We start from the raw sequence: 26,349 nt of genomic DNA, 5'->3' as shown, positions 1-26,349 counted from the left end.
AGAGCTGAGGGACAACGCCCAGGCCGAGTTCAAGCCCCACGACCGAAAAAAAAAGAAAACAACTAGTTGTGAGTGTGTTGGTCAGTTGTGAGACTTGAACTCAGGGCCTGGGCACCGTCTGAGTTCTTTTTGCTAAAGGCTAGCATTTTTACCACTGAGAGCCACAGCTCCACCTCTGATTCTCTGGTAGTTAACTGGAGGTAAGAGTCTTAAGGACTTTCCTGCTGGGGCTGGCTTGGAACCGCGATCCTCAGATCTCAGTCTCCTGAGTAGTTAGGATTATAGGCGTGAGCCTATAATTTTTAAGGCTAATTTTTAAGGCAAATCTTTGTTGCTCTCTTCCCGGTATAAAAACTATGAGTTAATAGGGGCTGTAAAATGACAAAGCAAAGGGAAAAACAGAGAAACCATGACAGGGATCTAATTCTTCCTGGCCTCACTGGGAGAAAATAAACCTTAGGAAGTAGTACAATTCCTCTGCCCACTCCAGCTGCTTGTTATTTGTACCTCACAGGGTAATAAACAGTTCTAGATATCAGTTTCTAAGAATGAGATTCAGTATCCACTGACATAGCTGATGATGTGAATTTGTATTTATTCATGTGATTGCTAGAAATTAAGCATCAGCACCACCAGAAAAGGATTCAGTGCTCTCTATTAATCATCAAACCACTTTGTCAATGGAAAAAGCTGTCCCAATTGTTTTAGACTTAGCTCTAAACATTTATTGTCGAAGTATTCATTCATCCTTAGTTAAGTGTCTTTACTGAGAGGACTTGTCTATTGGACTTAAGGATGGAACTGGGGGACAGAGTAATCTGGAGACAAAAACATGACTCGAATGGAAAAATGTTAAACTAATAAATGCTGGGCAATTTATATTTAAATCATTCTGCCGACCTGCTCCTCTTAATGGGCTCTGCCATCATCTTTTCGGCCTCTACAAATAATGACTCCATTCTTCATGTTTTCATCAAAAAGCCTATCCAAAAATACTAATATTTTAAATATGTAATTTGCCAGGCACTAGTGGCTTATACCAGTAATCTTAGCCATTCAGGAGGCTGAGATCTGAGGATCATGGTTCAAAGCCAGCCCAGGCAGTAGTCCAATTAACTACCAAAAAGCCAGAAGTAGAATAGTGGTTTAAATGGTAAAGTGAGCCTTGAACAAAAAAGCTAAGTTGCATGCCCAGGCCTGAGTTTAAGACCGAGGACTGGCACAAAAGAGAAAAAGAACCAAACCATCCCATTATATTCCTCTGCTCAGAATGCCAATGTGGCTTCCTGGGTCTACTCAAGTCTTTAAAGATGGGTTAGAAAGCCTCTGGTCTCCCCATTACTTGTTTGGCTGGAAAACTCTGACCATATTACCTATGCGGCTTTCACCTACTTAGTATCTTCATTCACAAGCATTCAGTTGCAAACTACCCCAGTTATACATTTTCCCCCCCATGATTTCATCATTCTAATTTAATGTTTATGGGTCACTTATCTCTAGATGGTGCATCACAACTGTTTAGCAGTGTGTCTAAAACAAATATTCAAATGAAATTTATATCCTATACAATAGAAACCATGGTTGGATAAAGATTATAAAATATTACACACCATGGATTTGGATGTTTAGAGAACATGGAGCCTATTTGTCAGATCTGCAATATATATGATATATATTATACCTACATATACATATACATGTCCTTTTATATTTATATTGCAGTTACAGTTGATTAGTAGTCTTGAACAAGTGGTTTTTTACAGGGCAAATTGAAGTTTTGTACAGTCTCTGCAATGGATCTTTCCCCAAATACTGTATTTAAACAAATATGCCATTGAGTAAATATCACAATCAACTTATTTCACTTTTTAAAAGTGAGCCTAATTTTACTATAGAAAGTTGTATCAACATAAACATGAATAACTTTCTCCCAATGTGACATCATTCAGTTAAAAACTGTAGGCAAAATAGTATTTATGCTTCCATTTTATTATTTTAAAGAACTGCCACCTCAGTAGTCTTAAGAGCAATATAACGAAACATACATTTAGACTTAAGTCCATCATTAGCTTCAAAGGCTTCCCTGAAATAAGGTTGGGATTCACATCTTTTTCCTTAAGAAACACTAAACGTAATCTGGTATCCTCCTACCCACCAACCCTCTTCAATTACCTGATGAATTCAAGTCTAACATTTAAAATCTTTGTCTGCTATAGGACATTCATCTCATCTGCTTCCCTGCATAACAAATTAATTAAGCCTAACTGAAAATAAATCACTTTAAAAATTTCATTTTTCAATGTGAAGTTTTACCATGACATTATTTTATCTGAAACATAGGCTAAGTGGTGTTTTATGTTTGTTTTTTTTTTAAACCACATTCAATTCTAGTAAATTTCAACAAAAGGAGAGATCTTCATAGTTGAGAAACTCTACAATGAGTTTGGCTACTTTCTAACTATATGAATCATAAAACAGTTTGGAATTTTAATAGTAATCATTTTAATAGCTCCTAAGTGGGGCCATGAAAAAGAATCAAGTCTGCACCAGTCCATGTACCTACAGTAATATGATAGAAGCACTCATTGACATTTCACACTATTTCACTCCCATGCCTCTAACAAGAATTTATCAGGAATAGTGCATTAATAAACTAGACTCATACTGCTAGGTGTGAAAAATTACTTAAGAAAAAAGTATATTAGCTCTTCTTGGCTGGACAAGGTTGAAATGGCCATTTACAGTTTTTCTAACTTCTGTCCTAAGTTCAAAAATTGTCTTGCTTCTGATCAAAGATGAGGAATTTTTGCCTGTACCTAGCAAAATAAAATGGCAAATTTGCCATCAGGTCATTCTTTGTCAAAGAAAGAAAGAGGCTTTCAATTTATACACTATAAGCTAATAACTGACATCTGCATACTACACAGCATGTTTATATTATGCACCATTTTAGGGGAGAGGAAAAGTTTCACAGGAGTTTATTCAATCTAAAGGATATGTAGGAATATCCTAAGAATGTTGATTGATACATGAAATTTCTATAAACTGTTAAGTGGTCATCTTAGCTGTACTGTAACAAACCCCTATAATACAAAAGTCGACTCAAGGCACCTTATAAAGCACTGAAATTTACAATTTAGTCATTGCTCTTCTCTCTTCCAATACAAAATTATCTGGTAGTCTTCAATGGTGACTCTATGTTAAAACTTTCCAGGTTTAGACTGTTTTATCAACAAAAAGGAATATGAAATAATGATTTCCAAATTCAAGTTAGAGGAAAAACTGCTATCACATAGCAATGAAACCTGAGCAAATGCTAATTTGTGATTACAAGAGACATCTTTCATTAATACATTATTCAAATTCCTCCATAGCATTCAAGTCGTAGGTTAAAACCCAACAAAAACTCATGTAAGAACAGAATCAAACTGCCATGAAGAGGATTTATATAAAGCCTCTTCAGCCCTAAGTATTTAGCTTACAATAATGAACACAGTAGAACACACTTTATCTAAATAACACCATTCAAACATGTCTATAAATAATGTTACTTAAGATTAGAAAGTGTAATGCAGCAGGTGACTGCAACCATTCTGTAAAAAAGCATCAATGAGTATTCATCACCAATGTGGGCATGGTAGAATTGATTACTTTGGCAATGTTTCCATATTAGAATGCCTTTTAATAACACAAATATGAACATCTGTATCCCAATGTATGTTGGTGCTCCTGCCTTGCTTCTGATCAAAGATGATGAGGAATTTTTGCCTGTACCTAGCAAAATAAAATGGCAAATTTGCCATCAGGTCATTTTTGTCAAAAAAGGCTGTCTAAACATGAAAAGGCATCCCAGTGACGTGCATTATATGCTCAATATACCTCAAAACTTCAGTGCCTAAAATGTGAAGTGATTCTCTATCATTTAACAGTCTGTCTAATAGCAAATTCTAGTAGAGTTTTATTTTCAGGATTTTATTATAACTTTGGGAAATTAGTGGTAAAACATGGTTTTAAAAAACAGTATGTGGCTGCACTTTAATTCACATAAAGCATTTTTACAACCATACTGAAATTTAATCCTTTTACACAGGTTAACAAAATGTTATCACAAGAAAAAGTAAACATTGGGTTTAACCAAAAAAGCAGTATTTTTGAAAGTGGAACAATGAAAAAGTTTTTTCAGTTTTTACAAATGGTCACTTCTGGGTCAATTTCCCAGACTAGGGAAACAGTTGTTAAAATGTTATGTGCTCAATTGAGCCGCTTATCTGCACTACAGTATAGTAGTAGAAATCAATTCTAAGGTCAAGATTTAAAACCATTTCAATAGGTACGACCCTATCTGTTTTAAAGCACCTCACAGGAGGTACTTGTATTTTCCTTCCCATACAGTCAAAGCAGAATTAAAAAACTGACTACATGTAAGTTTATTTTTTCATAACTTCAGTTCAAAATACTATCCTCATTGATAATACGGTCTGTATCTTGTCTGATCTGGATGATGTGGTCCAGGAAGTGGGGTTTGAGAAGGCGGACCCTGCATTCGTGGAGGAGGAGGCGGCCCTCTTGGTGCTGGCCATATACCAGGACTCATTCCTCCTGGTTGTGTAAATGGAGGGCTCAGAGTTCCTTGATCCTCAGTAAACTGGGGTAAAGAGTTAGGATTGTAATGGTGAGGAGGGGGAGCAGTTACAGGTGGACCACCATGCTGAGGTGGGGGAGGTCCTGGAGGAGGATGATTCATGTAAGGTGGCATCTGGGCAATAATATGTCCTGGGGGAGGGGTTATTGGTGGAGGAGCAGAGGTCATTGGAGGAGGTGGAGCTTGGCTATAGACCAAGTGAGGAGTACCTGCCGCCTGGGGAGGATGGGGCATTGGATGGCTTATTGGTGGTGGAGGAGGTGGGGGTGGTGCATAATGTTGCTGTGGAGGCATAATATGATGAGGGTGCGAGACCACTGGTTGACCCTGATATTCAGGATGATGGTGAGCAGGTGCTGGGGCAGGAGGTGGCGGTTCTCTAGCACCTGAGTTTGAGTCATCCTGAATAGGGACAGTTATTAAGTTGCTGTGTTTTCTTGTTGAAATACGAAAAGTTTCCTGACTGACTGAACGAGGTGGAGGCGGAGCCATGGACAATTCTGCTGGAGGAGCTCGAATATCCTCATGTGGCTGATTATAGTGCTCGTGTGGCACATGCTGCAAAGGAGGTGGTGGCATCATGATGTGCTGCTTTGGCGGAATATGGCTCATATGGTGCTTGTCTGGTGGCATTATGAAACGATCAGGGATTTCAGCTGGTGGTGGGGCAATAGGAGGATGAACATTTTCAAGTGAAGCCCGGGTAACAGGTTTTCCAGCTCTCATATGGCGATGGTTGATATGAGCCTGTAAGTCTCTCTGAGATAGGTACGTTCTCTTGCACCCTTGAACAATGCTACACATGAAGAGAGAACCTCGTGTACACTGCTCAATTCGCTGCACAGGATCACTACAGCTGAATTAGAAAGGGAGAAAAAACTTACTAGGAAAAGAATATAAAAATAATGCACTTGTTTTTAAAAAGATCTACTTTGAAAGCATTATGTAAAAAATAAAATATTCATAAGACTTTCCAACTGTACTGTTTTAGCATTTCTGTCAACATAGAACTCTTAATGCCATTAGCAAACAAAATTTGACCACACTGAAAGACCTTGTATTTCCAACACCCTGAATGTATTCCTTTCTTTTTTTTTTTTCTTTTTGGATCTGGTTGTGGGGCCTGAACTCTGGGCCTGGGCACTGTCCCTCAGCTCTTCAGCTCAAGGCTAGCACTCTACCACTTGAGCCACAGCGCCACTTCCGGCTTTTTTCTTTTTGCTTATGTGGTGCTGAGGGCCTCAGGCATGCAAGGCAAGCGCTCTACCATTGAGCCACCTTCCCAGCCCCCTGAATGTATTCTTTGTATCCATTTGTTTAAAAAAAAAAAAATCAAGGCAAAGCAAAATATCATCACAATCACAGAATTCAAACCTGAATACTGTCAAGTATTTACTAAACAAATATGAAGGAGTAGACACTAAGTGAAAAATGCTTCAAGAACTTTAAGAACAAATTTGATTATTCTATCTAATCACTAGCTTTCCTAACATTAAACAACGTTAGTAACTTAAAAATTCAAATGTTGACAATCAAGTTTCTTTAATGAAAGTTTTTCTGGGTTATCAGACAAATTTAATGTAGTACATATTCTTTCTAAATTCCAAGTACTAAACTTAATATTTTCATAATGCTTCAGTTCAAAATAATAACTACTATTCATTTACATTTAATCCACTCTGGTCTTTAAAAGTTTCATGACATTTGGAAAGAACACCAAATTAGAAATCCAAAGAGCTGAGATATAGTAGTGGCTCTCAAATTGGAAGATATTTAATGGATCTGAGTTTATACCTTCTTATTTGTAAAATGGCATTTAAAGATTACTCTTCCAAACTCACAATGTTTTTATATCTACTTACTTAAAATATCCGTAAGATTAAATGCAATGATCAAAGTGACATCACTTAATCATCAGTAAGTAGGTAATGTCATCATTTGATACATTCAGTACTTTATCATATATAAATTCATAATGCTGCTTTAAAAGTAGAATATACTAAAAAATTTTGTTATTACTGTTATCCATAAATCATCTCTTTCTCTCCCAGTGATGCTATTTTCTCATTCTCCGAAAAGGACTCATCCCTTAAAAACCCAAGTAGCATTTTTTTGTGTGTGTATGCTGGTCCTTGGGCTTGAAGAATGCTATCACTGAGCTTTTGTGCTCAAGGCTATTGTACTACCATTTGAGTCACAGCTCCATTTCTGGCTTTTTTGGTGTTTAATTGGAAATAAAAATCACATAGACTTTCCTGCTAGGGCTGGCTTTGAACTTAAATCCTCAGAGATTAGCCTCCTGAGTAGCTAGAATTAGAAACATGAGTCACCGAGGCCTGACCCAAGTAGCTTTGTTAGCAACCACTATTAAAAATCTTGAGTTAGTTTCAGTTAAAAGGAATTTAGGAAGTTAATAGCAGTTCCAGGAATCTGTCACCCAATAGTCATGTGAATCTGTTTTCAACCGTATACCATAGCATACTACCTCTCTTAGTGACCCAGAAAATAATCGCTCTTTGCGTATAATATTCATTCTATGATGGCAAACAGATTTCATCATTTTGACCACTCTGAATTGGTGGATAGTGGCTGCTTAGATACATCTTAGACTAAAGCCAGCCCTAGATCACAGAGGATTAGTCTTGTCTGCACATCTGAGCCCTTGCCTGATCTACATCAGACCCCAACTTCTAAAACAGCTTACAGTTCATTACATTACAAACTTCACCATTTAAAATGTAAAAATAACCTTAGCTTACCCTGGACACATCTTATCTCCCTTTTTCTCATGTAAAATAGCACAGTCATAGCAAAAAACATGCTTGCATGGAATCTGTAAACAAATATATTATAGTTAAGTATATTAGAACTTAAAATTTTATTTCCACAAAAAACATTAGTTAACAGTGACCTATATCACTCATCACACACAGAAGGCACCAGAGAACTGTTTTTTGGGGGTTTTTTTGCCAGTCATGGGGCCTAAACTCTGGGCCTGGGCACTGTCCCTCAGCTCTTCAGCTCTACCCTTTGAGCCATAGGGCCACTTCTGGGTTTTCTGTTTATGTGGTGCTGAGGAATCGAACCCAGGGCCTCATGCATGAAAGGCAAGCACTCTACCACTGGGCCACCTTCCCAGCCCCCTGGTTTGTTTGTTTGTTTTAACACTTACTATACTATTTATATAAATCAATAGTCAAACTTTTTCATAAAGCCTTTTAAGGATTGTTGAAAACTTTGGTCCCTTTCCAATGTAAGTATATCTGCTTACATTTTGTATTTATTTTTATTTTAATGAGACATGGTCTCACTCCAATAGCCCAGGCTAGCCTCAAACTCCCTACATAGCTAAGGCTGGCCTTAAACTCATCATCTTCCTGCTTAAACTCCCAAGGGCTGAAATCACAGGCCTATACCATGAAGCCATAAGCTATCTGCTTAAACTTTCTGGTCGACTTTATATATTTTAACCATAGCTCCAACAGCTTAAAAGCTCCTGAAAAAAAAGATTCTAACATGTTTTTATGTTTCTCCTGAAACTATTTCAAAGTAGTAAAACAATTAGTTCAAAACTTCCCTTAGGTATTTCATGTTTGTTTCTAAACACTATAAACTTAAGTTATTAAACAGTAAACTTATCTACTTAAATTCCAGAATCTCACCTCTATAGAACAGGTTAATTTTAATTGTACTTACCATTCGCCCATAGATTTTAATAGGCAATCCACATTTGTCACAGAAATGAACTGGAGTATCATCCTTTTCACCTAAGATGTTTATCTGTTGAAATATTAAAATTTCATCCTTAAGTAATTCCAAAAATTTATATCTATAATGCATACAATGAAAGGGGGTAAAAGTTGTTACAACAACTGGAACTAGGTTTATTAGCATATGCCACTTGTTTATTTTCTTTTTAAATAGTAGTTACTGAAATTACTTAACTAAAACATTACTTAGGATTATTTCTGCAAATATGGCACTAATAGTCAAATGATTTTTGTGTGTTGAAAGTCACAGACATAATAAAATTCATACCAGACATGGTGTGAATCATGTGTTCTGCATTACAAGTACTTAATGCTTAATTTTTCATTTTTAGTTATACCTTAAAGTCCCAAAAAAGGTGTCCAGGAAATCTTCGCTGATTTCCAAACAGTTCGCCTCCTTTACAGTCGTAACGTTCTTCTTCATTATAATCAAATCCTTCTGAGAAAAAAAAAGACAAGTGTTACCTATTAATTTTCCAAACCCGAAATTTCACTCTGGAAGTATATTTACATGACACAGCACACTGTTCACTGAAAAGCTCGTCTTGATGCCTTTTAAAAGTCTTCTAGCAAGATAACTAAAACTCATTCACAGTATGTTACAAGTGATGTTAATGACCATTTAATCTAATTCCCCCACTTGCAAATGCAAATACTACAGTTTGGTTTATATTCAGTAACTCACTATTATCAGATTAGTAGCAGAGCCAAGAAGAGACCTACAGCTCTTGACTACCATTAAAGTGCTCAAATAAATCCAAGACTCTCTAATATAAAACCTCATTGAAAACATAAATGATTCTGCAGACTTTCTTATGACCTACCAAATTAGGTCTATTTTTCTTTAGTCCTAAGCTGAGAGTGACTAAACAGCAGTAGCCATAATACTTACAAATATCCTCTTCATCTACACATGCAACTATCAATATACTTGAGTAACATCAAGATCAAATGGGCTCAATTCCTCTGGTCTAATTGATTAAAAAATTGGTGGCAATTCTCTTTCACAAAAGAACAGAAAACCAATGAATAGTCTAATGGGAATTCTAGATAGAATCCAATTACCTAAAGTAAAGCTGAGTAGACAAATATATCCCTCCAAGGTGCCAGGCTTCTCACGACTCTTTTGGCCCTAGAACTGGTAAACAGAGTAGCCAAAGCACACAAGTTTTAACTTTGCCCACATGGCTAAATTACAGCACCTGTGTACAGACAGACACACACAAAGTGATGCAAAAAAAAAAAAAAAAAAAAAAATTGAAGCTAATAGATACTCTACTATATTGCTATTTATCTCTAATACAAATATCTAGTTCAAAGCTAGAGTGTTCGTATGACACCTGAGTGTCCCTGGGGTCTTTTATGTGGCCCATACCTCATAAAAGCTGGTATCATTTACAATTCAAAGTAAGGAAAATCAGTATTCCAAACCCAGAAAATTATTGAGATCAGTGGCCAAGGAAATATGAAGCATATTACCATTTTTCAGAGTGGTTCAAATAGAATTTCTGTCATTAAACTATGTTCGTATAATTATCCTGGCACCCAAAACTCCTTATTTTGATCAATGCCTTAGAATAATCAAAAATTATGTAAATAGGTGAAACGAAAGTATTCAGTAATTATCTTGAGGGTCTGTTAGCTCCATGAGAAAGAAGCTACTAATAGTAGTTCCCTCTAGAAGGGGCTAAATAAATAGCGTGAGGGTATGAGGGGATATCAAGGAAAAAGGCAAAAGGGAAATTTGAGTTTTATTGTAGTATATGGATATTTACCAAGATTGTAATTGTATATGGTTTATACTTTAAATATAACCTAAGAAAAGCCAAAGGGCAGGGAAGCCTACATTATAGACAATGTAGCAACCTGTAGGCTGCTACTAATGTGACTGACTTTGGTGCTAAGAATTGGACCTAGGCCTTTGCACATGCTAAGCATATGGTCTACCACTGAATTATACCTCAAGCCTCTCTACATTTCAACTTCAAATATACTTGTTTACATAAACAAAGAAAACTTACAGTACAGAAACCATGTTTCATAAGGTATAACGTGTTTCTAAAAGAAACATAAATTGCTGGAATACAACAGAAAGTGCAGAAACAGACCTAATTACATCAAGAACTTTATTATATGCAATGGCAAGATTCCTATTCAAAAAAAAAAGGAAATACAATTGAATAGAGGACATACAGGCTAGGAGGAAAAAAATAAGCAAGAGCTCACCTTATTTTTTTATATTAGACAAAATATATATCCAATACTGCAAAAGGCCAATCATTTTTTCAATATTTTTTCCTATTTTCAGCTTTCTAGGATATATAGTCTCTGTCACAATTACTCAGCTGTTATTGTACTATGAGAATAGCCATATACAATACTTTAATGAATTGTTTGACTCTGTTACAGAAATGTTATTTCTAAAAATAGAGCCAAGATCTACTTCATAGACCATAGTATGCTGAGTTGTACTAAATGATAAGATAGGAAAATGGTTTCATACTCAACACATGAAGAAGGCACTTTAAGAATTTCTTAAAGCCTAAGATAAATAACAGCAAAGACTATCTGACCACAAAAAATTGTCAAGGGCTTTTCAGTAAAAGTTTTATGGATAAAATTCAAGACAAAAAATATATACAATGTAACAAGCAGCCGGTTTTGTTAATTGACCAAGAACTCATAGAAATACAGACAGGCAGCCAAAAAGAAAATTTGGAAAAGGGCATAAACAGGAAACACCTAGGCAGAAGAAATGACCAACTATGAAAAAGTATACAACCTCACACATAGTTGAAGACATTTACATCAAAACAAAACTTTCATAATATCAAATATTGTTGTGTGGGAGTATAAATTAATATACTTTTTCTGAAGAATAAATTAACAATATTTGACATTTCAAAATATACAATTATGAAGTTTTAAATGTCCAAATGTTTTGCAAAGTACAGATTCTACAAAGTACACATGGTAAGCTGTATGTATAAGGATATTTACTAAAATAGTTACAGCAAAACAAATTAAGAAAAACATTATCAAATAAATTAGGGTATATTTATCAAATAAACAGAAAATTATGTATGTTTGTTTTAAAATGGGGTATTGCCATGTGGCCCAGGCTAGCCTTGAATTCATGAATTCTCCTGCTTCAGCCTCTTGAGTGCTGGTGTTTTAAGAACATGCCATGATATCTGGTTAAACCAGTTTATTAAATGAAGCACATCTGTATGGTACTGGTAAGGCAAACTCTTAAATGCAGATTACATGGAAAAAATGAAGTTATATGTGATTAATATTTCTGTATTAAAGTCAGATTATCTTTGAAGAGTAGAGAAGAGAAAACTATTTCTAATGTTATGCTTTCTGCCAAACTGTTTATAGATTCTTTTCAAAGGAAAACTTATGAAGAAAAAAGTAAAGCAAGCCAAAATGGGAGTCAAATAAGGTTTGAGTCAAAAAAGGTTGGAGAATGAATAGCATATATAGTTTTGTTGTTTTTGTATTTTATTTAAGGATAGCTTTAAGCACCTAAGATCACATAGCTTCTATGGTACAGATTAAAACAGAAAAACTGATACACCTATTAAATTACCTTCCTCACCAGGCGGAGCCTTTGCAGGCATCCTGTTAATTGTCCTTTGAGTTCGAGGTACAGGTTTAGCCTTGTTTGCTTGTTTAGAGATGAGTTTTATAGGAATCCGTCTGCGAACATCAAGCCCACCCAAGGATCCAGAACTGTTAGTGCCTTGCAACTCATTGTCTATGTGAGGGGGAGAAAAAAGAATGGTAATTCCTTTTAGTTTTTCGTTCTGAAGATTAGAGTTACAAGTACTAAAACAACATAGCCAACATTATCAAGGATTAAAGATCTCAGTTTTAGCCTACACCATGCCTGTAATCCTAGCTACTCAGGAGACTGAGATCTGAGGCTCCCCACTCAAAACCAGTCCAGGTAGTTAATTTTGTAAAACTCTATCAACTACTAACCACCAAAAAGCTAAACATGGAGCCGTGGCTCAAATGATAGAACAGAAAAGCTATTTTGCCTTGAGCACAAAGCTCAAGGATAGCACCTAGGACTGGCAACATTAATCTATCTACCTATCTATCTATCTATCTTGGTTTTAAGTATTAAACTGACCTGAACTTAATCCCTATTTTTCTCTATTGATAAACCTTTGAAGAAATATTTTTGACCCCCTTTGAGACAAGAAACCCTCTTAGAAACTAGTAAGTTACAGAAACTTTACTTCTTCCTAGAAAATTGAACCCAAAGTATTCCATATAATTCCATTATAGGCACATAAAACCCTTTAAGGACTTAAGATCCTATTCTCAACTGTAAAAAAGAGATCTCTTAAAATAAAAAAACTCTATATTGTGTCTAATTCTCACACATGCAAAGTAGCCACACAATAAATTTACTAAATCTACTTACTAAAACTACATCAGGGTAACTTATAAAACTGAAAATACAAAACCAACTTTGATGACTAATGCATCTGAAAATGAAGTTAATTTTAAGGGAAATAATAAATCTCAAGTATAAAATAGTTTGTCTAAAAACTATTCAGGAATATTGCACAAATTATACATTTAGTAGCAAAACATACAATAACATTTGTAGAGACACTTGCAACTGAGTTATTCTTAGTAAGCACTGAAGTAGGAAATTAATAGTTTAGGAATATACAATGTTTCTATCTTCAAATTGGGCTTAAATAACTGACACTTTTAATCTCTTCTGGTTATTATTTATGAACTAAAGTAATTCATGTACCCTGAACAACAAATACATTAGCTCATAAAACTGACTCATGGAAAGCTCAAGAACTGCCTTTTGTCAAGTATAAAAAAGATGTATCACAACTGGGGGTATGGCTTAGCAATAGAGTATTTTGCTTCCCAAAATAACAGATCCAGAGTTCAAATCTCAGTATAGCAGAATGGGAAGTTAGAGGGGGGAGAATGCTCAACTTTACCTAGAGACAAAAAGGAATATAATGCAAGTAATTTCTAAATTATACTGTTTGAAACACAAGCTACTGTACAAAATCCCAAGAAAGTTTGATAGCCACATTGATTTAGTAAGCCAAAATGTGGTAGTAAACTACTACTAATGACTCCCAATGATGTCACAGTAAGTTTATATTGTTTTTGTGAATATACAAAACAAAATTTAGGAGCTGGGAAGGTGGCTCAGTGGTAGAGCGCTTGCCTTGCATGCATGAGGCCCTGGGTTCGATTCCTCAGCACCACATAAGCAAAAAGAAAAAAAGCCGGAAGTGGCACTGTGGCCCAAGTGATAGAGTGCTAGCCTTGAGCTGAAGAGCTGAGGGACAGTGCCCAGGCCCAGAGTTCAGGCCCCACAACCGGACACCAAAAAAAAAAATTTTTTTAATGGATCAGAAATGATTATTTTTAACATTTTTCACTGTACTTCCTACTTTTATAAAACTGCATCCCCCCCCACCCCCGCCCTTAAAACTCATGGAAAAGGAATTCCACTGTTAGCTAAAATCTTTTTTTTTTTTAATTTTATTTTATTTTATTTGAGAACATACTGTACAGAGGGGTTACAATTACATGGGCAGGATAATGCATACATTTCTTACCAAGCATTGCAGCCTCCTCCTTTGTTTACCCTTCATTAGCTAAAATCTTTAGTTGGGTTTACCCAACTTTATCAACTTTCAACGTTTCACTAAACGACCAAGTTGGCTAATGTATTTTATCTGTTACATTGCATTTGCCAATCTATGTAAATGTACTTAAAAGTAATGCAAGAAAGCTGGGTGCTGGTGGTTCATGCCTCTAATCCTAGCTACTCAGGAGGCTGAGATCTGAGGATCACAGTTGGAAACCAGCCTGGGCAGGAAAGTCCATGATACTCCAAAAAAAAAAAAAAAAAGTAATGCAAGAGCCTAAAGCAGATATGACAATGACTTTCAGTTGCTCAAAAAGTATTTCTCATTTTCCAATGAACTAAAAACAGCAAGCTGTTGTAGACAGATTTCCTTTAGATATTATTAAAGGGAGTTTTAGTGGGTTTCCAACACTTTATTCTCATACAACCTTAAACAACATGATTCAAAGAGCCAGCTGCCCATCAAAATGTCACTGTTTCTCTCACAAATTTCAAATTATAAATAACAAGGCTTAATAGTGACAACATTCTGAGATTAGTTCTTTCTTTTCTTTTTTTTTTTTTTGTCGGTCGTTGTGGGCTTGAACTGGGGTGCTATCATGCAGCTCTTCAGCTCAAGGCAAGCGTTCTACCACTTGGGCCACAGCGCCACTTCCGGTTTTCTGAGTAGTTTACTGGAGATAAGAGTCTCATGGACTTTCCTGCCCAGGCTGGCTTTGAACCATGATCCTCAGATATCAGCCTCCTGAGTAGCTAAGACTACAGGCTGTTATTTTTTAAATATAAATTTCAAGTTTTTTGTGCTATACACACACACACACACACACACACACACACACACACACACACACACACATTGTTATTATAAAATTGTTATTATAAAGGTGATATACAGGAGTTACCATTTAATCAGGTAATAAGTACATTTCTTTTTGGACAATGTCACTCCTTCCTTAGTTTTCTCCCAGTTTTTCCCTCCTATCCTCACCCACAAGTTATAAAGTTCATTTTCAACGTAGTTTCTAATTACCACTGCTGCATTTGTTCACCTGATGTCCCTCCATTTTTTGGCCACCCTTTTTCCCCCTCCAAGACAGAAAAGCAAACAAAGACAAAAGATTAAAAAAAAGAAAGCCCTTGTTTCTATTTTCTGGAGTTCATTTCGATAAATATTTTTGTATGACAAGAAGCACAGAGGCACTGCCCTTTGTGTTTCTCCCCTAAGTGTGTCCTTTGGTCTCACTGTGTGTGAATGCCTACAGTCCTGTATAATTATTCATGCCTGGTGTATTTTAGATCTAGCTTCCACATATGAGAAAACATGAGCCATTTGTCTCTCTCAGCCTGGCTTACCTCACTTAACATTTATTGTTCTAGGTCCATCCATTTCCCTGCAAATGATATTTTTTTCTTTCTAATGACTGTGTAAAATTCCATTGTGTACAGGTAACATTTTTTTGTGTCCACTCATCTGTTAATGAGCATCTGGATCATTATGTTACTGGGCTACTGTGAATAGTGCAGCAATGAACATGGATGTGCAAGTGTCTTTATGGTATCCTAGCTTGTGATGTTCTGGGTAGATGCCCAGGAGTGGTATGGTGTGTTGTAGGGAAGATCCATGCATTGCTGTTTAAAAAAAAGAATAAAAGACACAGCACAGTTTTTGATAACAGTAACAAAACAAAGCATAAAACAAAGTCCTGGGATGGACATAAAGTGAGGAATGGACAATTAAATTCATTTTAAAATAAGTCCACTTTTAGTACATTTTCTGCTAATCTGAACAAAATGAGTCTATTTAGTTTACTTTTTTAATATTTAATATTTTATCTTGGATAAAAGGAACGAAGAAAGTAACAGGATATAACTCAGTGATACTGGTTGATATGATCTCTACAATACCATTCTTCTAAACATAGTTTTAAAAAAATAATACAAGAACTATTTTACAGGGGTGGGGAAGAGTAGAGGGGTGGGAGATGGGAAGGGATGGGAAGGGGAAACAAAGGAGGAGGCAACAATGCTTGATAAGAAATGTACTCATTACCTTGCCCATGTAATTGTAACCCCTCTGTACGGTATTTTCACAATTAAAAAAAAAAAAGTACTCTTTACCTTACTCATGTAACTGTAACCCCTCTGTACAGCATCTTTATAATAAAACAAATTTTTTTTTTTAAAAAGAACTATTTTAGGTTCTTTTACAGATGTGCAGATTTTTCTTAGCACAGACCAAAGAATGAATCAAAAGGTAACTGGTAATTTCTTGGAGTCATTCTTTCCTACATCTTATTTTACATTTGAATTTTACATCTGATCACAAAATGGGTTAAGACTTCTTGATTCATGAAAATTATTCCTTTAAGATGCCTATGTCTATTCTATCACTATATTGCCAATTAACTAATCGGCATTTTCCTCATTTGCCAAAGGCTTTGTGATTCAACTAGTTATCATATTCATTTTACTAACAATGAAAATTTAAAATTTAAACTTTTTTGTAAGATGTGAAATTTTTCTCACAATCAATGCATAATAACTGATACTGTCTTTTGATATGAAGCATTAAGGAGACAGCTTCATAAAAAAACTGAAATCACATAATGCTAATGTTCTAGCAGAAGACATCTGACTGGTCAGCACACTAATGACCGTTTTCAGTTAGGATGACTTTTACTTCCTGAAGAAACCTTTTCACTTAGAAAAGTAGGATAATGAGCACTTTTATACAAACATTTAGATTCCTATTTCCATACTTAAAAGTCTTCGAACTGTGGCAGGGATTTGATTCCCAAGTCTAGTAACAAGATCAAATAATTTTGCTGTAACAAACACTGTACCTTCAAGATCCCAAAATTTCAACTCTACAAATTTTCCAGACATCGGAGTTCCTTAGAACTTGATTTCAGTCCTTCTTTTATTCTGTACTCACTCAAATGATCTCACCAATCCTCTGCCTCAAGGTATCAACTACAACAAATCTCCAAATATGTATTTTCAGTTCCTATCTTTCCTTTCCCTCCATGTATCAATACACACCTCATAGTTGGCAGACCAAAATCAAATTGTTTTCAAATGCCTATCTCCTATCTTTATTTTTTTTGAGGAGGGGAGGGGTGGTCGTGGGGCTTGAACTCTGGGCCTGGGCACTGACCCTCAGCTCTTCAGCTCAAGGCTAGGGCTCTGCCACTTGAGCCACAGCACCACTTCCAGCTTTTTCTGTTTATGTGGTGCTGAGGAATCAAACCCAGAGCCTCATGCATGCAAGGCAAGCACTCTACCATTGAGCCACCTTCACAGCCCTCTCCTATCTTCTTTTATTTTTTGTCAGTCATGGGGCCTGGGCGTTGTCCCTCAGCTCTTCAGCCCAAGGCTAGCACCCTACTACTTGAGCCACAGCACCATTTTGGGCTTTTTCTGCTTATGTGGTGCTGAGGAATCAAACCCAGGGCCTCATGCACGTGAGGCAAGCACTCTACCAACTAAGCCAAGTTCTCAGCCTGTCTCCTATCATTTTTATTTATTTATTTTGGTAGGTTGTGAGGCTTGAACTCTGGGCTTAGGCGCTGTCCCTGCACTCTTCAGTTCAAGGCGAGTGCTCTGCCCCTTGAGCCACAGCACCACTTCTAGTTTTCTATTGGTTTACTGGAGATAAGAGTTTCACGGACTTTCCTGCCTGGGCTGGCTTTGAACCACCATCCTCAGATCTCAGCCTCCTGAGTAGCTAGGATTACAGGTGTGAGCCACCAGCACCTGGCTTCCTATCATTTTTATTTATTTATTTTTTGGGTCCGGTCATGGGGCCTGAACTCTGGGCCTGGGTGCTGTCCCTCAGCTCCTCAGCTCAAGGCTAGCGCTCTACCACTTGAGTCACAGCGCCACTTCTGGCTTTTTTCTTTTTGCTTATGTGGTGCTGAGGAATTGATCCCAGGGCCTCAGGCATGCCAGGCAAGCACTCTACCACTGAGCCACCTTCCCAGCCCCTATTTTTAAAAGGTGCATTTTTCTAAGTTGTCCCCAACTTAACATCAGGCACTAGCATGATGCACATATCAGAAACCCAGGCATTTCTTGTTTTTCCTCACACATCTCCAAACAAATTGATGAGTTAATGTTTCAGGTTTACCATCAAAATATTTACTGTAGCTGCCCATTCCTCCTCTCCCCACTTCTTCTTCTTCTTTTTTTTTTTTTTTTTGGTCATTTCTGAGTTGATGGAGATCAACCCCAGGACCTTGGACTGCTAGCCAAGTATTCTATCAAGCTACAAGAACCACCTATTCATTTTCACTAAACCAAGTGCTCCTCTGGACTACTAATATTGTCTTGTAGATTATTTTCTATTCTTCTTGTCTTCCTCTATTACAGTATTTTCCACAGAATAGTCCATATTTAAACAATTACATTTCTCTACTGCTTCTGTTCAATAGCTTATAGTCATTTACACATCTTCGGCATGGTTTTCAAAGTCCTGAACAAGAGCTTTGAAGAGTTTCCCCTTTCCCATATCATCTAAAGGGCTCATTTCCTCTTTCTAACTAGGCTACAGACTACTGGCTTTCTCTACACCACCTCATCTCTCAGTGCCTTTATATTAGCTGGGAATGCTTTTTCCCTTGCCCTATTCTACGGTCAGATTCTTCTCATCTACCAGACCTCAGCTTAACTATTACCCTTCCAGAAAGACCATCCTTGTGCAATTTACCTGAAATTTTCTACGGCAGAGCGCCCAGTTTTCTTCAAAGCACTCAACTGTCATATGCAAACAAATTTTATTTAAAAGTAAAAAAAAAAACCAGCAACTCTTGTTTTCCCCAAATCAATGTAATCTCCAATAGGACACGAACCCAGTCCTGTTATTTACTATACCATCATCCCATTCCCAGACCTACAAACACCTGACTCTGATGTGTGTGTGTGTGTATATGTGTATGATACATATAGCATACATATTTACATTATATAATTAAGTAGGTTATCTGATGTAGACACTCCAATCAATACCTAAGTAGATCTTTTCCCCTATTTGTGCTATGATCGATAAAACTGACGCATTTAATGACTAGTGAACCCATCCAAAATCCAAGAGCCACAAGGAAGAAAAGTCAATAAACACATAACAAAAGGTGGAGCTGTTCTTACTTGGTGCTCGGGACGTGAATGCTTCGATTTTTAAAAATCCCCTTTATAAACAGCTACAAATGATGAAAAAGGACGACCGACGAAAAGCGGGGTATGCTTTGGGTTTAGAAAAAGTGCTCCGCTTAGGACTTCCTAATCTAACCACTAGTCAAACCCTTTAAGGGTCAGAGACACAACAGCGACAGAAGCTGACCACTGCAGAAGCTAACCACTGCAGCATCCCCAATGCTGACGAGAGAACTCAGAATGTCTCCAACCCTCTCACCTATCTATTCCCAGCATAAATAATTTGCTCCTCTAGCTCGGAGAGCGGAATCCACCCTACAATTCCCCGTAACGTAATGCAGAGCATCTGAACTGAGGGGGGAAAAAAAGAGATCTTCCCTCCACGCTCCCATTCCCACCACGCTCGCGACTCCCGGGTCCCGGCTCCGATCTCGGCAGCACCAGAGAAGCGGCGGCTTTGGCCGGCCCCAAGGATGGAGGTACAGCACCGGACAGTAGGCCGGGAAGCCACAGGCCCCGCTCCGCACACGAAAGGCTCTGTGCGCTTCCGTTCTCCCCGCTATACTCCAGAGGTGTTGGTAGAGCATAGCCCCTTTGGCCTACTGCGCTAGGAGTCCCACATCAGTTGTGGGGGGTAGAAACCGGGACCCCCAGAGCCTCCGCCTCCTTACCAGTGTGATCCATGATTCGGCTCGCAGTGCACGATGGGAGCGGAAGCCACCCGCGCCGGAGTTGCCGCTCGCGCGTGCGCAATACGTTCCGAGTCCCGGGGAGGCGGAAGTGCGTCCGGATAACCCGGCTTTGACAAGCTTATGGCTTCTCTCACCGCCAACCCCCCCCTCCGGAGAGGGAGTTAGGCATAGTCTTGGCAGAGCCAGAAAACGCGAGTACGCGAGGGGCTAAGGTGTTGAGGTCGCTAGGGCGCCTCCGGTGCTTCAAGGGGAAGTAGCCTTTTATGGGTGAGCCGAGGGAGGCGGGAGAAATGGTGGGTGGCCTGAGGATCGGAGCTCGCGGTAGGTCCGCGGCCGGCCGGCCCGCCCCCGGCGGAGCGTGGCCTTCTGGGACTTGTAGTCCGCGGGAGCCTACCGGCCGGCTCAGTACGCATGCCTGGCCGTTGGGCGGAGTAAACGGTTTGGGGTTCACGAGCATCTTTCCTCCTCCCGGCCAAGTAGAGGAGCAAGCGCGGGCGCTCCGGAAGGTGTCTGCCGGCTGGAGATTGCCCGGGGGAGAGCTGGGGGCGGGGGAAGGAGGCTGTCGGCCCGACACACTGGTGGGCGGGAGGGGGGGGGAACGGTGTGCTATTGTCTAGGGTTCGCTTTGTCTGGAGACCCGCGCCACCGAGCGTGCGGACGCGGTTGGGGGGCCCCCCGTTCCGACCTCTGAAGTTCCTAACGTTAGAACCACGTCTATAATGCTGGGTGACGCTCATCTCCCAGACGAGAACTGCTCCTAAAGACTGCGGAAGGGCCCGGCGACGGGTCCCCCCGCAGCGACGTGCAGATGGCGGGGTGAGGGGTGAGCAGAGCGCCGGGGCTCGGCCGGAAGGGGGAGGTGAAGGCCGGGACCTCAAGCCAGGAAGAGAGAGTTACCACCCGCGGACGGTACCTAGCTCCAGCTCTTGGTCCCCGGGGTTTGTGGTGGCTGCTTTCATCTTGCTGAGCCCAAATTAAGACGCCAGTGGCCGAGGGCGATTTCTTCCAGGGCGGTCTCCACCTCGGCTCATTTGTGTCCACTCTCCTTCCCCAGCCTTTCTACACTGGATGCTCTCAGATGGATACCAAGAAGCACAATTAGTGCAGAACACAAGCTTGGGAGTCAAGGGATTTACGTTCTATTCTTGCTGTCCCTGGGTGATGACATCTTTTCCTGAGGTGGTTCACGCTTTCCGTACCAGGGTTCCTAGGACAGCTTTAAAAAAACACAAAAAGTAAAATGTTATGTGTGTGCAGTTGTACATCCTAGGAAGGACGATACTACTAGTGTGCCCGGTTATTGGGTGATTGGTTTACTGGGATTTTTTAAACGGACTTTGCTCCTTTCTCTGCAGCTTCATAAGTAAGTTTGTAGATATATCCACAACGAAGGTTGTACCTTTATTAAAATGGAAATGTTTGTGTTCCCAAGTGGTTTTTCTGGATATGTACCATTGCAGGGATTATTATTTGGGGAGGGGAGTGGGAAGGCTTAACCTTTCTCCCATACATCTCTATTCTTGATATCAAACTTGATGAGTTAAACTTAAGTTTGATGCGTCTAAGTTTAGAACAATATTAGTGACTACTGATGCCAAAGAGAATTTAAAAGAGACTTTAAATTATATTTTATGTAACTTGTAAGTCAAGCTTTGCCAGCATCCATGGTACATTAAGTTACAAAAATTTACTGAGTAGAAATTACTTTAATATTTATTTAATACTAGACATTTTATTTGGTTTGATATCTGTTACATTTATGTTACCTTAGAGTCTGTCTGTGCCTTCTATACATTTCTCCTGTTAATTGTGGTAGCCTCACTTCACCATTGTGGTGGCAATGTGGCAGGTTAACCTCCTTACCTATACTGGCCAATGTTAAATGTTCATAGATGTTTGTTTCTATCTTTCAGCTTTGTTAGCATGAATTGACCAAGTAATGAGTTTCATTCTGACATTTTCTTGTATGCATATAATGTACTTTGATCATTTTCACTTATTACCCATGTTTATCATCCCTCTCATTCCCTTTTTTTTCTTCTACATCCCTCTTTTTACTTTATGCTTCCCCTCAATTCCAAATATAAGAGAAAACATGATACTTTGTGAGAAAAGCTTATTTCACATCATCTCCAATTCCATCTGTTTTTCCACAAATGACATAATTTTGTTGTACTTTATGCCTAGATATGTTGATTGTGGATATATGCTGCATTTTCTTTTATCATTCATTTATTGATCGGCATCTAGGTTGTATAATTTGGCTATTGTGAATAGTGCCTTAATAAACATGGTGTTCAGACATCTCTATAATCTGACTTTCTTTTTTGTTGTTGGTCCTGGGCCTTGAACTTAAAGGGTGGTGTCTCAGCTCAAGGTTAATGCGCTACCACTTTGAGCCACAGTGCCACTAATAAGCTGATTTTCATTCTTTTGCATATACAGAATCACATCACTGAATCATATGTTAATTCTATTTTTAATAATTTGAGGAATCTTTAAAGTGATTTCTATGGTGGCTGAACTAATTTACATTTCCACTAGGTGTATAAGGAATCTTCTTACCTGTTTCTTACCAATATTTGTTGTCTTGTTTTCTTGCTGATAGCCATTCTGACTGGGATGAAATGAAATCTCAGTAAAGTTTTGATTGGTTTTGCTTTCCTTGATGGCTAAAGATGTTGAACACTTATTGCCATTTGTACTTCATTTTTTAAAAAGTATTCAGCTTATTTGCCCTCTTTATTTATTTTTTTAACTCTGTGTATACTGTTTAATGAATAACTGGCAAATGTTTTCTCCTGTTATATAGTCTCTCTCTTCACCCTGTTTCTTTTGTTATGCAGAGGCTTTTTAATTTAATACAATCCTTGCTATTATTTTCATCTATTGAGTCCTATTCAGAAAGTCATTGACTGTGCCTATCTTTCAAGTGTTTTCTCGTGTTTTTAGTAGTAGTGCCAAACTTTCAATTTTTGCTTTAAGGTTTTTGTTGCTTGCATTATGCTCACCTTTGGTCCTCAGCTCCACCTATACTTGAGCTCCTCCCTACCAAGGAGTTTCCTCCTTACAGCTGGCCACTCCCTCTCTCCGGCCCAGACCTGCCTGAGCTCCCACTTAGCTCACTTCCTGCCCCAGACCACCTACTACCTGGGTAGGGGACTAGTGGCATGTGCTCCCTCCTTGGGGAAATATGGCTCCTCTAATAAACCTTGTAATAATCTTCCTCCTGTGGTCCTCTGGGTTGGATGTGAAGGATTCCTTTCATTTGTTAAATTTTGAATTGATTATACAAGGTGGTACATAGGAATCTAGTTTGTCCTCTATATGTGGTTATCTGGTTTTTCCAATACCACTCGTTAAAGAGGCTGTTTGGAAATATTTGGGTACCTTTGTCAATCAGATGGCTGTGACTATGGGCTTGTTTCTGGATCTTCTGTTGGTCTTCATATTTTTGTTATTGTTGTTGGTCGTGGGGCTTGAACTATAGGCCTGAGCACTGTCCCTCAGCTCTTCAGCTCAAGGCTAGCACTCTACCATTTGAGCCACAGCACCACTTCTGCCTTTTTCTGTTCATGTGGTGCTGAGGAATTGGGTCCAGGGCCTCATGCATGCAAGGCAAGGGCTCTACTGCTGAGCCACCTTCCCAACCCCTTCATATTTCTTTAAATGCCAGTACCATTGTATTTTTGCTTCTATAGCTTGTGGCAGTTTGAGGTCAAGTGTTGTACTTGCTACCACCAGCACTGCTCTTTCTACTTAGGATGACTTTGGTCATTCAAGGTCATTTATGATTTTAAATGCATTTTAAGATTTCCATGAAGAATATCACTGGAATTTTGATGGAAATGCCTTGAATCTATGGATTGCTTTTAGTAATATGGCCACTTTTTAAATTAATTCTATCCATGAACAGGAACAATCTTTACATATTCTATTGTCTTATATTTCTTTTTTCAGTCCTCATTGTCAACTTTCTATATTGCTCTCTAATAGTCCTTGTTAGTGGCTTCTTTTTCATAATTAGTCACAAATTATCAAAAGTTGACATTATTTTCTCTTGAGGAGTCCAAACCTAGAGGGGAAAAAGGGCATGTACATAAAAATACACTCTTAGAGACCAGTGGGAGAGAGGAGAAAGGGAGAGTGGGTCAGGAGGAATAATATATGATCAAAGTATTTTGTATACGTCTGCAAAAAAGTTATAATGAAACATGTATTTAGCTGCAAAATGATTTATTAAGGAGCAAAAGGGATAAAAATGGAAAAGGTGAAAATGACCAAAATATAATATATGGGTATGGAAATATCACAATGAAACCTCTCACATTGCATGATGTGTTAATAAAACTAGTTGGGGAATTAAAAAAGTTGACATTAATATCTAGCATGGTACTGACCTATGGTTTCTAAAAATCAAGTCATAGTGGACAGTCTGAAGCACTAAGGGGTGTATAATACATGTAGTTTTTTTCTCTGGTACTGGAGTTTTGGCCTTGGGGACTTGCTAAAGCCACACTCCCCTCCCCCAGTCCTTGTTGCTTTAGTTCGTTTTTTCAGAACGTGATATAATACTAGCAGAAAAACAGGCAGCTTGCAGGTGGTAGGATAAGCTGATAATACAAAACCTGCCTGAATATGAAATGGGTGTGAGTGTTGGGGAATGGTACCTTTAAGAGGTGATTAGATCGTTAAGAGTGCCTTTCTTGTGGGAATGAGCTTTTACTCTTTGGGGAATGAATTTGGTTACCATAAGAGCAGACTATTATAAAGCAAATTTGGAGCCCTGGTGTGGTTTCTGTACTCTCTAATCCCAGCTACCCAGACTTGTTTATTAAAAACAAACTAGCATGAATAAAAACATAAAGACCTTATCTTCTGGGAAACAACAAGAAACAAAAGTTTGGGGGTGTGGCTTTGGGAGTAGAACACCTGCCTAGTAAAACAAGTTTGGCTTCCTCAACTTTCTTATTTGCTTCCTCTCTCACCAGTAACACCTGACCCCTACACATAGGCTGCTCTTTGCTCTGTGATACTATGTGAGGCCCTCACCAGAAACCAATGACAGTGCTATGCTCTTGGACTTCTAAAACTGTGACATAAATAAATCTTAAGAAAAAGAAATCTAGTCTTGGATATTTTTTATGCCAACACAAAATAGACTAAAACATATTTGTAAGGTATATTAAATAGGTTACATTAGGTAGCTGATGAAGAGAACACCACGCGCTATTCAGGCAGAAGAAGTTTATTTACCGAACTGCTATCCTCCGTTGTGCATAGTGGAGAGGCATGGCTGAAAAGGAAAGTGGCAGACCTCCCTCCCACCCCAATTATCTAGGCCAGGGACAGGAAGAGGTGTGGCCACACTGGATCTGGACGTGACCTCAGGGTCTGGGACCTTCGTAAGGTAAGGTCAGATGGGAGGCAAGTGACCAGAGGTGGCCCAGGATGTGACCTGTCAGGAGGGGAAGGTGACTTCTTCCAGGTCTGCGAGTTACCTAGGTAATAGATACTGGGCAGAAATTCAGTCAGGAGGTAGGGAGGTGTCCCTGTGCAGACCTTACAATATTAAACTGCTATATATCCATGCCATTGTGCTGTTAGGAGTCTGTGATGCTGCTTCCTAGACTTGAGAAAACTTGTCTGCCAGCCCCCTGACCCTAACCACAGCTACCCTTACATACCAGTCAGAAGAGGTTTGCTAGCTTCTCTTGGCTCTGTTTTGTAAATGTATATGTCCCTCCAGAATGTGTATGGTAAAACTTAATCTTGGGCTGGGAAGGTGGCTCAGTGGTATAGTGCTTGCCTTGCATGCCTGAGGCCCTGGGTTCGATCCCTCAGCACCACATAAGCAAAAAGAAAAAGAGCCGGAAGTGGCGCTGTGGCTCAAGTGGTAGAGCGCTAGCCTTGAGCTGAAGAGCTGAAGGACAGCGCCCAGGCCCAGAGTTCAGGCCCCATGACCAGACCCAAAAAAAAAAAAAACTTAATCTTGCCAGCCACTGGTGATTCATGCCTATAATTGTAGCTATTCAGGAGGCAGAGATCACAGGATTGCAATTCAAAGCCAGCCTAGGCAAGAAAGACCATGAGACTCTCATCTCCAATTAAACACCCAAAAAGTCAAAATTAGAGCTGTGGCTCAAGTGGCCAAATGCTAGCCTTGAGCACAAAAGCCCAGGAACAATCCCTGCAGTGATAGTATCAACAAGGTAGAATCCTTGGGGACAGTGCCCTCATAAATAGAAGTCAAAGAGCAGCGATCTGACCATCAGACCTATGAATACAGTGTTTCTTCTATTTCCTTTATCTTGCGAGGATGGTAGCAGGATGCCATCTTGGAAGCCTCCCCAAGTACCAATCTGTTGGCACCTTGACATTGGACTTTCTAACCTCCAGACTGAATAAAAATGTTTGCTGATGGGCTGGGAAGGTGGCTCAGTG

General features: G+C 38.9%; 1 protein-coding gene and 1 long non-coding RNA gene across 4 annotated transcripts; one reads left to right on the top strand and one right to left on the bottom strand.

The window, feature by feature from the left end:
• Positions 1-1,968: 1,968 nt before the first annotated feature.
• Positions 1,969-20,125, bottom strand: Cbll1 (Cbl proto-oncogene like 1). 3 transcript variants are annotated; one of them, XM_042684562.1, is made up of 6 exons: positions 19,885-20,125; positions 12,008-12,175; positions 8,751-8,848; positions 8,339-8,422; positions 7,402-7,475; positions 1,969-5,498 (listed from the first exon to the last, which is right to left on the bottom strand). In XM_042684562.1, exons 1-6 carry the CDS (start codon positions 19,895-19,897, stop codon positions 4,463-4,465), a joined length of 1,473 nt encoding a protein of 490 aa, XP_042540496.1. In that variant the 5' UTR covers positions 19,898-20,125; the 3' UTR covers positions 1,969-4,462. The 3 variants fall into 3 exon arrangements, with proteins under 3 accessions (XP_042540496.1, XP_042540497.1, XP_042540495.1); XM_042684563.1 differs by having other exon boundaries at positions 8,751-8,851; positions 12,017-12,175; XM_042684561.1 differs by having other exon boundaries at positions 8,751-8,851; positions 19,885-20,123.
• Positions 20,126-20,272: 147 nt separating this feature from the next.
• LOC122111824 lies at positions 20,273-22,205 on the top strand. The gene is made up of 2 exons (XR_006148050.1): positions 20,273-20,411; positions 20,960-22,205. It is a non-coding gene; the product is annotated as an uncharacterized LOC122111824 (long non-coding RNA).
• The last annotated feature ends 4,144 nt before the right edge of the window (positions 22,206-26,349 follow it).

The sequence above is a fragment of the Dipodomys spectabilis genome, unplaced genomic scaffold (assembly GCF_019054845.1).
Source record: "Dipodomys spectabilis isolate Male_0828 unplaced genomic scaffold, ASM1905484v1 ptg000089l, whole genome shotgun sequence".
NCBI classification, from domain to species: Eukaryota; Metazoa; Chordata; class Mammalia; order Rodentia; family Heteromyidae; genus Dipodomys; species Dipodomys spectabilis.
Note: the sequence above shows the minus strand (reverse complement) of the source record. Positions and strands in the feature narration are given on the sequence as shown.

Bases quoted from the DNA above. Each gene is read 5' to 3' on its own strand.
- Cbll1 (XM_042684561.1), bottom strand. The intron at 8,423-8,750 runs GTATAACTAAAA...ATATTTCAACAG, and splicing joins ACCTTTTTTGGGACTTTAAG to ATAAACATCTTAGGTGAAAA. The intron at 5,499-7,401 runs GTAAGCTAAGGT...TTTCTAATTCAG, and splicing joins GGAGATAAGATGTGTCCAGG to CTGTAGTGATCCTGTGCAGC.